This window comes from Octopus bimaculoides, chromosome 26 (genome assembly GCF_046866305.1).
Source record: "Octopus bimaculoides isolate indiv1 chromosome 26, ASM4686630v1, whole genome shotgun sequence".
In the NCBI taxonomy this organism is placed as follows: domain Eukaryota; kingdom Metazoa; phylum Mollusca; class Cephalopoda; order Octopoda; family Octopodidae; genus Octopus; species Octopus bimaculoides.
This window is the reverse complement of record NC_142953.1, coordinates 7,499,016-7,513,339: the sequence shown is the minus strand read 5'-3', so window position 1 is coordinate 7,513,339 and position 14,324 is coordinate 7,499,016. Positions and strand designations below refer to the sequence as shown.

Below are 14,324 nucleotides of genomic sequence, written 5' to 3'. Positions count from 1 at the left end.
CTGAAAATATTAGAAGTGAAAGTAACGGCGTCACACTGCAACGCAATGAGAAATGCTGAAAGCTCATGTCAAAGATGCTTTTTTTTGTGTGTGTGTTTGTTTGACATTGTGTGAAGACAGACGATGTATACTTTTCTAGACTTTTAAGCGTGTTTAAGTGTAATTATCTCATGGAAGCATTAGGCAATGAAAATCAGGGAACTTAACCCTAATCATTTGTAGGTAAAATATTCATATTTAATTAAACACCCCAGTATGATGTTTATTGCTATGCTGGGCCAGCCGAGGAGATTATCAAAGCCCTGCATATCAGCTAAATCTTTCAGTTACCTTATCTTCCACTGTTCTTGTCTAGTTGTTCCACAAAGGTCAGTAACTTCCTTTTCCTCCTCTACAAATGAACAAATGATCGACCATGCCTGGTTTTTCTGTTTTCCCATGTATTATGGTTTTATGATGTTCCTCTAGTTTTACTTTCAGATGACAACTGAAATTCTATTACCACATCTACATAGAATGAAATACAAAACAGGTCTTGGCAATGATCTCTTCTGATGGAAGCTTTTGGGGGGGGGGGGGATGAGGCCCATAAAGGTTATTTCATTTCATAATAGCTACCTCTGAAGAGTGCAGGGTTACATAATCAGACTGTAACCCAACACTCTATTGACCCCCTAGTGTGAAACTGATCAGTTAGATTGGCCATAATGGATATATAATACTGTACACTTTGAGATATATATATATATATATATATATTACAGGGCTTAGAAAAATATTAAGGTCCGTTGCATTAAGTGTGTGAATCTGAGAGGGGGAACATGTTGAATAAAATTTTAATGAACTGATCCTCCTGTATTTTCTTTTACCCAAAGCCAGGAACTTTCAGCCCCCACCCACCCCCATCGTCGTACATATACACCGACATAGTTCCAATATAATCGTAAGCTACATCATCTGAAAGGTAATCGTAGAAAACCTGCATTTCTGAAAGTTATGAGGGAAGAAATTCGATGGGGTGAGGCAAACTTGTATTGATATGCTATCCAGCGTGTAAAAGGAGATCCAAATATTGTTTGACATAATTTGTGCAGTTGGTGCCAAACATTCGAACGATGTTCCAACCGTGACCATCTCGTATGTTAGCAGTGATTCTCAAGCATATTTTGCCTATGAAGCCCCCACCAAGTTCCTGTTTTACCTGGATGAGCCCTCATAGCCATTCAATGATTAAAAAATCCTACTATAATTTTATAATTAAATATTATTAGTAATCGCATAACTCAGGGGTTTTCAAACTTTTTGACTTGCGAACCCCTTTATATTTCAGGCTTTACCTTAGGGACCCCCTTATAAACGCTTATGAAATTTATACATAAATATTTGCTTAAAATAACATATATTTTTACATTTATTTATTTAACAAATAGGTTTATTGTCAATTAAAAGATTTCGATTAAAATACATATATAAAATCAAATTGCCCATAAAAAGTATTTGCGGACCACAGTTTGAAAACCCCTGGCATAACTTGAAATATTTTGTGTATTGTAGAATATAACCAATTTATTGGACATAAATTTTAACAACAAAATCTTATGTGGATTCTAGTTGAGAACCACTGTGCTAGATTATGCAACGTGTCTTGTCCTTTCATTGCTAGTATAGAGTGAGCTGAGGGAGATTTTACTGCAGTTTCTAGCAAGTCGAGCGACCACGTAGAGGCACTTTTGTTGGTTTGCGCGACTGTGTTTATTTATTGGAAGAGAATAATGACAACAGCAGTTTTGAAGAATTTCTTTGTTTGGGGTCCTCATCTAGTGGATGGAACCGTTTTAAGAGAAAAGCGTGTTTCTCAGACCTGGCGGAGCCAGAGTTTGAACAGGCGACCTTCGAGATAGATGGGGGGGAGTGGGGAGGAGATTTAGAAGAGACACAGAAAGATTAGAGAAAGAGAGGCGAGAGGAGAAAGAAAGAGAAAGAAGGAATTGAGAGAGGGAGAGTGAGAGAGAGAGAGAAAGCGAGAGAGAAAAAAATGAAGATGGGAAAGAGAGAGAAAGAAAGACGCGGGGGAGAAAGAGAGAGAGACACACACACAGAAAGAAAAAGACGAGAGATAGAGACAGAGAGTGTGTGTGTGAGAGAGAGAGAGAAGACTGGCCGTCAGAATTTCAAGTGAACAGAACGTTGGCCAGTCAGTGATGGAACCTAGGTGATCATACGAACTGCTAGAAATAGCAGCCAAATTACGCTATAATCCCAAACTCTCCCGACTTAAGGAGGTACACCATTAAATAATATAATGTTGAATATCCACTGTTAAACAGACTAAACAAACCAGATGGTCACGGATGGAGTGCATTTAAGCAGACGGAACACTGTAGCTTTTCCCATGATGCCTGCAACTTCCGTTAAATTTTTCTGACTTCTTTCTTTGAAGAGTTCCACATTCGAAGTCAGAAGGAATTGGACTTTCAACTTCCTAAAAATAATAAACACCAGACTAAGTCAATTAATAACTTTAAATCCTGTTTTATAATTAATCGTCTGGATTAATTAGTTTATTGTCGTCATAATAACTTTGTCTTCGATTGGAAAATTCACTGGAATTATCGATTATTGAACAGAAAACCCCCCAGGAATATCAACCAAAACATAAACGGATCTTTAAACCTAAATAACTCTTGTCTGAAGAGTCGGATTATTTAATTAACCAGGTTTAATTTGAAACAGTTCTATTTGTATATAAATGTGACGGAGTAAACGGACTTATTGTAGTTTTTTTTTTTCTAAAAAAAAAAAAAAGGACTGGATCGAAGGAAATATTTAAAAATTAAGAGAAATCTTCAAAAGTGAATCAGCAACGACTGGAAAATAATTAATTTTTGAATAATCACCATCAATCGACCAAGTAATCAATCAATTATGGTCCGTAAAAAGTTCGATCGAACTGTTGTGAAAAAATGTCCAAAATGTGAGGAACAAGTACCTGTTGCTTGTAAATTTTGTACCTGTGGACACCCGTTCGCTTCTCGGAATAAATTGCTTTTAAAAGAAGAAGCCGAGGAGGCGATGGGACTTTTGGATCGCTCAGACTTAAATAAGGACGACGAATCCCCAATGGACCGCCTGAGGCGACCCAGGAGGTTGAGTCGTGACAAACCTTCCTATTATGTGATTACTGAGATAAATCGCCATGTAAAGAGACCCCGACCAAAGGTGAAACCGGCGAGTAGCACCGATATGGGCGCTGTAGGTGAATTGGTTATACCTAAGAAGAAGAAACGAGGGCGACCGCGAGGTTCGGGTTCACGAAATAAAGCGAAACGGAAGACGATTCTTAAAGCACAGGCACCACTGCAACTTCAACAACCCAAACAGGAACCGTTGATTCTTCAACTCCCCAAACAAGAACGTCTGGAATCTTTGGAACAAGATTCACCCCAAGCAACATCGTCGTCGTCGTCATCGTCGTCTTCTTCTTCGTCGCCACACACACCACCGTCTCAGAGTTATTACCACCAACTCCAGGAAATGGAATTCTCCGACACCAAACTAGCCACGAGTCCCACACCTTCCCTCAGCATCGCCACCTCTTCAGGGATCGACAGAAAATTGAACCTGAGCAGCTCCTGTTCTGCGACCAGCAATACTTTTGGTAGTTCTAACCCGACCGCTGCCACTGCCTCCTCAAACACCAGCAGCACGGGGGAGATCTCCATCAAAATTGATAACCGAACTTCTTTCTCTGCTGCAACACCGTCGCCACCGTTATCATCATCATCGTCAACATCATCAACATCATTGTCAGCCACAGCAGCCGCAGCAAACATCGGCAGCACGAGCGGCAGCAGCAAAAACAAAGGCGGCGGCGGCACCACCGCCACCGCTGCTATTTCTTCATCAAGCGGCAGCACCAACAACAAGAACAGCAACAACACCAATAATAATAATAATAATAATAATAATAATAATAACAACAACAACAGTAGCCAGAACAACAGCAGCAGTAATCTGATGATTATTAACAACAACAGCAACAGCAGCATTAACAGCGTGTGCAGCGGCGGTAGCAGCAGCAGCAACAGCACCATCACCACGAATTACGGCACCAAAAACATTTCTAATAGCGACAGCAACAGCAATAGCATTTCTATTAGCAACATTAACAACAACAACAACACCACTAATAGTAACAACTGCAATAACAACAACAACAACAACAACAACAGCAGTTGTAGTAGTAGTAGTAATAATAATAATAATAATAATGGTACCAGTAATAATAACGGGGCAGAAAAAGACATGTATTCTAACATCTCACCTGAAAGGGCTCTACAGTTTTATGCAATTTTGGCGGATTTGAACAGAAAAATCATTTCACAGTCATTTAAACCATGGTGAAACGTTTTGGCATTCATTGTTTATAATATACACCTCCAGAAAACGCACACACACACACACACACACACACATATATATATATTATATATGTGTGTGTATGTATATAACACTGTGTGTGTGTATTATGTTATATAAAAATATATATGTTAAATAAAATATATACATATATATTACATAAAATATGTAAAATTATTATATATATATATATATATATATATACACACATATATATGCACATTAGTCTCATGTTAACAAAAAAAGAACCCCCCATTTAATTATCAATGTGAGATTCTACATAAATATACTCAAAGTTAATTAAAAAAAAAAGCATTTTATTAAATTATAAATTTGTTATAAAAGACATTTACAAAATATCCATTATATATATATATATATATATATATATATATATAATGGATATTTTGTAAATGTCTTTTATAACAAATTTATAATTTAATAAAATATATATATATATATATATATATATATACACATATACACACATATATATATATATATATATATATATATATATATATATATATATATATATATATATATATATATACACACACATATATATATATATCAAGCTCATAGATCCATACCCACTCCTGGATAATTAAAAAAGAATTATCGACACTTTATTAATTGATTTATCAGTCATTTAATTTTTTTTTTCTCTGGTTTAATGAAGAATTATTTTGATTTTATATTTTTGAATTTCAAAATAATTATGGAGAAAGTTGAAGTAAGAATCGAATTCTTGAGGTATTTTGTGTTGTTCTTCATATTTCCTTGTTTTCAATTCTAAATATTTGCCTTGTTTTAAATATTTATTTATTATTAATAATGGTAATAATAATCGTGCTGATTTTCCACCACGGAAGCAACACAGATAGTACACACACACACACACACGTGAACATTATTTGGACACATGAAAACATACATACATACATACATAAACACACACACACACACATATGTATATATATGTATATATATGTATATATATATAAACAGACACACACAAATATATATATATATAATTGTCTGGGGAGTGACATTTCTAATTATTAGTTTGTATATAACGATTATATATGTATATATAAAATGTGTGTGTGTGTGTATATATATATATAATATATGTGCTCCAATGCATGTTTCTCTAAATATAACAGGGAACGTATAAATAGAATAATAATGATGATAATTATGATGATTACGAAGATCATAATCTTTGTTTGGAATTAAAGAAATAATTGAAAGAGGTTTTAAAGAACACAGACACACACATAAATAGTAAATTTAAAGAAAAAAACAACCTTTGCACGTCCCACAATTAACCAGGGTCAAGGAAAAAATTAAAATTAAAAATGAAATCAAGAAATAAAGTAATATCAGTTTATTTATGGTAGAGATACAACAATATCTCTTTCAACACACCACTTCACATCAGAAACCTTGCAAAACAAATTCATAAACGGAAAGATATTTGTTTTTATCATTGAAATCTCTTCCACTTAGCTGTGTTGGATTTTTGCTTCAGGATCTAACTAATTAAAGGTTGCCAATAATAATTGATAAGAATGAGGATGTTTCATTTCTAACTTTATGAATCATTAAAGAAAGAATTTTTATTTGAAATGTCTAATTTGATAGTGGTGATGTTCATGTCTTTTCCGAAGGGTGTTTAGAATAATTAACAATAATGGGAAGCTTTGCTTGTTCTTATTTATTGTATCTGAAATATAATGGAATAGTTTGTTTAGTATAAATACAATCTCTACGTTATATACAGGCATAATACATAATGCAAATTGAGATATATATATATATATATATATATATATGTTTAAACTTTTGTGTGTATATATATATATATATATATATTAATTTGCATTATGTATGTGTCTGAAGTCCGATGATGGCTTAGCTGGTAGAAACTTCGAAATCACTGTCGATACTATCCTTGTTAAAGAATAAATAGTTCATTTGTACTTCACAAAAGTATGGAGTAACCTTCAGATTAATGTAAAATTGTTTTTATTATAACATAAAAACAAAACGTTAATATACACAAACGAAATTATTTTTATTATTTGAAAGAAGAAAGACATTCGTGTTGGAATTCAAGAGAAATGGTCGTTGGTTGGTTTTAAAAGCTTCCCAATATTTTTAATTTTCGTTTTTTTACTTTTTGGAATCACACTCCCCTTTAAAAAAAAAAAAAAATTGCCCCCGACATCTGCTGAAAAAAAAAAAAGACCCTCTAAAAGTTGGCACAAGCTTAATGATTTATATCTCATTAAATAAATTCTTCAAACTTGTCTAAATTCAATTGTGCTGAAACAGTGTAAGGTTAGAAATCTCAACCCTGTTTTTTTTTTTTTTTATACCCGTCCTCACGCAATCATAATTTCATCCGTCTAATTGGTTTGATCTACATAAGGAATCATTATTGGTTGACTTTGCCTTTCATTCTTTCAAAGTCAATAAAAATAAGGACCAGATGAATACCAGGGTCAATGCACTCGATCCCCCCCCCCCGGCCCCGAAATTGCTGGCTTTATGCCAAAATTTGAAACTATTATTATTATTACCACTATTTCCTTAATTAAGACCCTGTCGGTGCTAAACCTGTTTCTACAACGTGGCTGGCATTTTTTGGCCCAAAATTTATTAATGTTAATCGTTTTTAATGAATGTTTCCTGTTGAAAATTTTTATTAATATTTGTTTGATGGCTGTGTTTTAAAACCAGCACAACTGTTAATTTTCTAATTAGATGAAATGAAGAGAGAAATTAAAGCGTTCTTCATCAATTAATTTCATACTTTTGTTCATATAGAAGTAACTCTTTCATGCCTGTTCAGAACAGAACTGAGCCATGTTGTCTCGAAACGTGTTTAAATCAGTTTTGTGTGTGTATACGTATACATACATATGGGTGTATTTTGTCGTACGTAGCCATAAGAACGTGTGTGTGTGTATATATATATATATATATATGTTATGTATACACACACACACATATATATATATATATATATATATATATATATATATATATATACACACATACACTCACACACACTTGTGTGTGACGGGTATAATATTTTTTGTGTATATTTTTGTGGCTGTGGCAATAAACGTGTGCGCGTGTATATATCTATATATGTCTATCTATATATATATATATAACCCAGTTTTATCGAGTTTCTATTGTTCTCTAGTCCTAACTTGTTCTTCGTTAATTTCTTTTCAAAGTTCTCTCTCTCTGTCCTCCCCCCCCTCCCATCGGCAGGTTCTCTCATCACCAGTACCATGTATATACACAAACATAAGTATATATCTATATATATGATTACAGACACGTATAAATATATATTATATATCGTATCTATGTAATATATGTGTGTGTGTGTGCGTATATACAGATATAGATATACACCGTCTAAGATTCTATGTCAGAAAAATACACACACACACACACACACACATATATATATATATATATATATATATATATATATATATATATATATATATAATAATATTAATAATATTAGGGACAAAATCCAAAATTACAGGTAAAAACTCAATTAAAATCAATTTATAAAAAAATTTAAATTAAATTGACCTTTACAGATTAAAATATATATAAATATATAGTTTTAGGGAAAAGAACCAAGTTTCATGAACTCATCGATGAAAATTCATTGTCACATATAGAAAAATTAATAATTAAAAGCACAATAAATTAGTATAATATAATACAAAGTAAATATCATAAGATATATATATATATATATATATATATATATATATATGCGATGGCTTTTGATAAGTGAGTGTTTTGAAATTCCCTTCAACAGTGGATCACCTCTAAACATTTTGATCCCGTCTTCCTTTCTTTACCAAACTTTGGTCTAACAACCTTCCTCCTCCTATTACTACTACTGATTTCCTCACCAATTTTGTTCGCCTCGTTTATTTTCTTAATTAGAAATTATTATTAATATCGGAGATGCACTTGCATAGCAAGTGACCTGATCTGAGATCGTGTGCTGGAACGAAAACAATTGCAGCGTGGAAGGTGTTTATAAGCCATTTAAAATAACACACAAAATCCGTTAGATTCACTTCAACATTTAAATTTAATTTGTCAAAATATTTTCGTCGCTTTGAATCATTTTTTTAAAAAATTAATTCTTCCGATATTTACTTTATTTTAAATTTAAGATAAACAATTAAAAGTTATTTACTGTTCTCTGTTAAATAAATTACTCTCCCTACACATTTTACAATGAAGTCTATTAAATGCACACACACACACACATATTTATAGGCACACATAAATATACATTTATACACGTATATTATTTATATATATATATATATATATATATATATATATAAAACAATAATAAATGAGTATATATATATATATAAAACAATAATAAATGAGTATATGCATATATATATATATATATATATATATAACAATAATAAATGAGTATATGCATATATATATATATATATATATATATATATATATATATATATATATATATACTCCCAGCAGTTATTAACAACGAAACTTAGCAGTTCTTAATCAAGAATTAGATGTTTTTAATAACGCATTCTTTTCAAAATTCTCAATAATTATTTAATTCTCTTTAATAAAATCTTTAATTTTAGTCTCTGTGTTTAGCCCTAGGTCGACCGGTTTTTTGCAGAAAGAAATCTATGATGAAATGCGTTCCAGCTGTGACAATCCCGTCTTTTAGAGTTGTTTATATCGTTCATGACAATCACACATTTCAAGACTTTCTGCATCATCTAATGTGTGTTTCTCATCTTTAAGACGATGGGATGTGATGATCTAAGGTTGGCTGCTATTTCTAGTCGGTCGGGCGCCCCACGATAAATCTACATTATTCTGAGGGTTCAAGATCCTTCTAATTTTTATTGGAAATACAGATATAGGAAATTGTGGGGTTTATCCATTTCCAGTAGTTATTAATACCGAGGTAATGAAGTCTTTAGTCTTAATCAGTCATTAATTATTTTATGTTGTGAGTAGGAGGGAGGGGGAGGTGTTTGGGTAGTCTTGCGGAGTTTTGTCAGGTGTTAAACTCAGATCAATGATATCCTAACATGTTATATATATATATATATATATATATATATATATATATATATACACTACAGATACGAATGATAATAAAATGTAACATTTCACACAAAATAATCATGTCGAAATATTGGATCTTTCTGATTTGACGGACACCACTTTTCATTTATGTTTTGTGTAGTGTTTTTGGTACCGAAACACTTTTAAACTTCGTATATTTGTATATTTTGTGTTATAGAACAGATAAAAAAATTTTGTATTCGAAGTTATTTCATGTAAAAAAAATGGTCGTATTTCGGTAATTTCAATTAATCACTGACGTCTGTTGAGGTGAAAACAATTACTGATATGAAATGCAAACAACATATTCTAGCGGTGTAAACTCTAACCCTAACTCTAAAACCCGAACCCTAACCCTAAAACCTTAATAGGGAATAACGATCTTGACACCGGCAAAAGTTATTGTTTACAAAATCAGCAGTAACTGTATTCAGCTGAATAGACGTCAGTAATTGGTTGAAATTACAGAAATACGACAACTTTAGCATGAAATAACTTGCGATGTAGAAATTTTTGTTAAGAAGGCTAAGAGAAAAAGATGTTTTATATGACACATTCTACCAGTATCCCAAGTTTGAAAGTGCTTCGTTAAGAAAACAAGTGATGTCCGTCAATTCAGAAAGATCCTTATTTTTTGTCAACTGTCTGCAAACACAGCCAGGCTGAAATAATTAATGCATTCTTCCAGGAGTGAGTAAAAAAAACCTCAAACTTGAGGGGATGGGCCCCTTAGATACTAACCTCCCCTACCCCACCCCATATATAGATTCTAATGGCGCAGGGGCCCACTTGCCATCGGGCGAGCTGGCAGATCTTTTCAATCTGACCGACAATCCGCCACTATATATATATATATAATGTGCTGGCTCTGTACTAAAATTTGAAACTAATATAACTGAACCAGTTACTTACACTGCTAGTTGTGCAGTGAGAGCAGGTTAGGGTAAATGCACAAATGTCATTGTTGATCATGAGTTTATGTGCAGACGATAGTTGGTTCCACACTTGAATTCGTCATGCTGATAAAGCGTTTTATCTCCCTGCATGTGTCTTTGAATGAAAGACAGCTCTAGTAAGATTTCAATTTCACTGAGGATGACGTCTGATAAACGTGAGAGTTAAACATTCTAATTTGTTCACACTTTCTGCATTGTCAAAATATTTTACATCTAAAACACTAAATCTGGAAACTACATTAAAAAAAAAAAATGATCGTATCTTTTACTTCTGCTATTAATGATTCTTTCTAATTTTGGCACAGAACCAGAAATTTTGAGAGAAAGGAAGCAAATCAATAGCATCGACCCCAGTATTTAACTGGTGTTTATTTTACCGACTGCGAAATGAATGAACCTGGAACGTATTAAAGAGACGGAAGAATTGCCTTTAACAATTTAGCCAGCTTACCGCCTTTCATTACCAGATTAAAGGAAACGAAATGGTTACGACGTGGGGGCACTGTGTCGCAGAATTCGTTTCTATCCAACAACGCTAGCCTTCCAAAAAACAAAATAAAATATGACCGAAATTATCAGTCAGTAACTCTGCAAGTTCGAACTTGCTGTAGTCTATTAGACTTCGATTTTGTTATTTCGATTGGTTTTCTCTGTTCTCTTTCTGTTGTCTCTAACGATGGAGAATTATTTCCTCCATCAGTTAGTTTTAATTATTCAGATTTGGTTGGGAATGTTTTTACAACCCATGACAACAGCATGCTTTATATATCAATAGATCAATACATTCATTACACCCTATCAACCCACGTCTAACATCTATTATTGAACGTCATGCAATAAACATATCGATACACAAGCTAACGAGGAAGCATCTGTCAGGTTTTATATGACACATTCTACCAGTATCCCAAGTTTGAAAGTGCTTCGTTCAGAAAACAAGTGGTGCCCGTCAATTCAGAAAGATCCTTATTTTTTTGTCAACTGTCTGCAAACACAGCCAGGCTGAAATAATTAATGCATTCTTCCAGGAGTGAGTAAAAAAAAAATCTCAAACTTGAGGGGATGGGCCCCTTAGATACTAACCCCCTACCCCACCCCATATATAGATTCTAATGGCGCCGGGGCCCACTTGCCATCGGGCGAGCTGGCAGATCTTTTCAATCTGACCGTTTTCCAGAAGCAGGCCGCACAAGACACGGATCATCAGCTGGCAAAAATCAGTAGTACCTGTAATTTCAGAGGGCCAGCCTGGTCAAACTCTGGGTCACGCTGAATCTCCCTGAGAACTACGTTAGGAGTGCACGTGTCTGTGGAATGCTCAGCCACTTGCACATTAATTTAACGAGCAGGCTGTTCCGTTGATCGGATCAACTGGGACCCTCGTTGTCGTAACCGACGGAGTGCTCCTTAGGAATTGTGTATGGTAGAAGTATTCTTTCTTTTACTTGTTTCAGTCACTTTGACTGTGGCCATGCTGGAACACCACCTGTTGTTCTTTGTAAGCCTGGTACTTATTCTATCGGCCGACCAAAGCCACGCAGTGAAACCGAACCCTGAAAGATGTGGCTCAAAGCAAACGTCTTACCACACAGCCACGCCTGCGCCTAAACTTAAACGACAAAATCTTATATGTACCCCCAAGTGTCATACGAACCCCGTTCAAGAACCGCTGACTTGGCCGTAACGGGACCTTGCTGACCACTGGTACAGTAGTGTTTGCTTCCAGCCGTCAGATCCTTCATGTTCCGCTGGATCAAAGCCAAGGGATCTAGGGCAGTGTCTATGATGGCAGGTGACTTCACAAGACTTACAAATAATTAGTGAAAGCATGGTCACGTGATCACCTGACCGACAAGGCTATTGGACGTTGTTACACATCGCTGGTCACAATGTGCTTTTGCATTGTTTTAGCCTTCAAATGACGCCCCGCTGGCTAGGCGAGCAGGCCAACATTCCCCTCGGGATCGAAAGGGGAACTGGGGCAACGTGAAACGAAATGTTTTTGCGCAAGAAGACAACGCGCCGCCCAGTCGGGGAATCGAACCCACGATCTAGCGATCGTGAATGCAACAGCCCAACCACTAGAGTGTGATCCGCCCAGGGTGGCCCTTCCGTTTGCCGCCCCCGGACCCCACGAAAGGTACATATTGCCTACAACAGACCCAAAAGCGCCACCCGGGACGAACCCCACTCCCTAGCTACGTTAGCGCATTTTACTCGATTTGTGCCTTAGCATGGGCTAAGCTTTTTCAGATGTGGGCCGCATGAGACGTGACTCATCACCAGGCGGGCCACACTAGTAAAAGACTAATTCAAGGAAACTTTATTAAACGTGCCATTCAGAAAATCGTGTGGGCCGCAGTTTACGCATGTCTGATATACATACACAGATACATACATACATACATACATAATTAGATTTATTCATATTCCTACAATATAAATAAATTAAACAATAGCTATCCTTTCTACACAGAACCTTACACACAGCACTCTCTCTCTCTCTCTCTCTCTCTCTCTCTCTCTAATGTATATATACTCTATTTTCTTTCTTTTCTTGCTCTACCGCAACGAATGACACACGGAGGGGGAGAAAGAGAGAGAAGAGAGGAAAGAAGCAGATTGAGCGTGAGAGAGAGAGAGAGAGAGGCAAACAGATAGAGACAAGCAGGCAGGGAGAGAGAGAGAGAGGCAAACAGATAGAGTCAAGCAGGCAGAGAGAGAGAGAGGCAATCAGATAGAGACAAGCAGGCAGAGAGAGAGGCAAACAGATAGAGACAAGCAGGCAGAGAGAGAGAGAGAGAGAGAGACAAGCAGGCAGACAGAGAGAAACATACACACAGGAACAGAGAGAGGAATGGGGCTGTGTGAGAGAGAGAGAGAGATGAGGCGAGGGAGAGCTACAACTGAATGATGTTTATTATTATCAAATCACGCACTCAACGACAAAGGCAGTGGTTACTAGGATGCTTGTTAGGTTGCTACGGACGGCATAAAAGCGGTGGCAATGTTTTCGATTTGAAATCACCAGTCAATGAGACCCAAATCACAACAACACAATGTATATATAACCACAGTAACACGAAATAACAGAGCCCAGGCTGTGTATACCACAGTAATACAATGTAATATATCACAGGACGTATAACCCGAATGCAAAGTTTGTCAGACGATAAGGTAATACTTAAGTTTAACCTACAAAATATAAAACCTTGGCGATTATTTTTCAAATATTGATTGATTAATTAATTAATTAATTAGTTAATATGTAAGTAATGTGTAGATTTTGGTTTCGAAAATCTGAGAGTAGTCAACTCAAATTTGAAATACTAGACATAAGTTTCATAAGACTACAAAATTAGAAATATCTACTCTACCACACTTGAAACGTACCTGTTAAAACTCTTTATCTCGATTTGAATGTACGAGAAGGTATTTAGAAATCCCAAACTAATTTCTGCAGATCATAGTTTAATCAATAAGCGTAGGAGCGAGGTAAATGCAGTAAAAATAGGGGTGGTCAGTGGGGCCCCGTTTAAGTGGCCCTTCAGAAATTGAACCTCCTTGCGATATTCCCTGGGAGTTCATGGTATGAAATTCATTGTCATTGCTCCGATTTGGTCGCCAATGTCATGTGTTTAGTTTAAAATGCAGTAAAAATAGGGGGTGGGTCAATGGGAACCCAATTAGGCGACCCTGAGAACTACGTTAGGTGCCCGCGTGTCGAAGGAGTGCTCAGTTACTTGCACGTTGATATCACGC

At 35.3% G+C, this 14,324-nt stretch overlaps 2 protein-coding genes across 3 annotated transcripts in view; both read left to right on the top strand.

Moving 5' to 3' along the window:
• The first annotated feature begins 18 nt into the window (after window positions 1–18).
• The window catches only part of LOC106872381 (forkhead-associated domain-containing protein 1), a 52,498-nt gene continuing 38,192 nt past the window's right edge, over window positions 19–14,324 (top strand). The window contains exon 1 of one of the 2 annotated variants that reach the window (XM_014919370.3): window positions 19–368. The gene's annotated coding sequence lies outside the window, so the exon portion shown is untranslated. Of the gene's footprint in view, window positions 369–13,260; window positions 13,740–14,324 lie in introns of those variants that run through there. The other variant, XM_014919361.3, reaches the window with a different exon arrangement.
• LOC106872399 (uncharacterized) lies at window positions 364–4,574 on the top strand. The gene has a single exon (XM_014919393.3). It carries the CDS (start codon window positions 2,926–2,928, stop codon window positions 4,402–4,404), a length of 1,479 nt encoding a protein of 492 aa, XP_014774879.2. The 5' UTR covers window positions 364–2,925; the 3' UTR covers window positions 4,405–4,574.

Coding starts and splice junctions, on each gene's coding strand:
- LOC106872399 (XM_014919393.3), top strand. CDS start 2,926: ATGGTCCGTAAAAAGTTCGATCGAACTGTTGTGAAAAAATGTCCAAAA.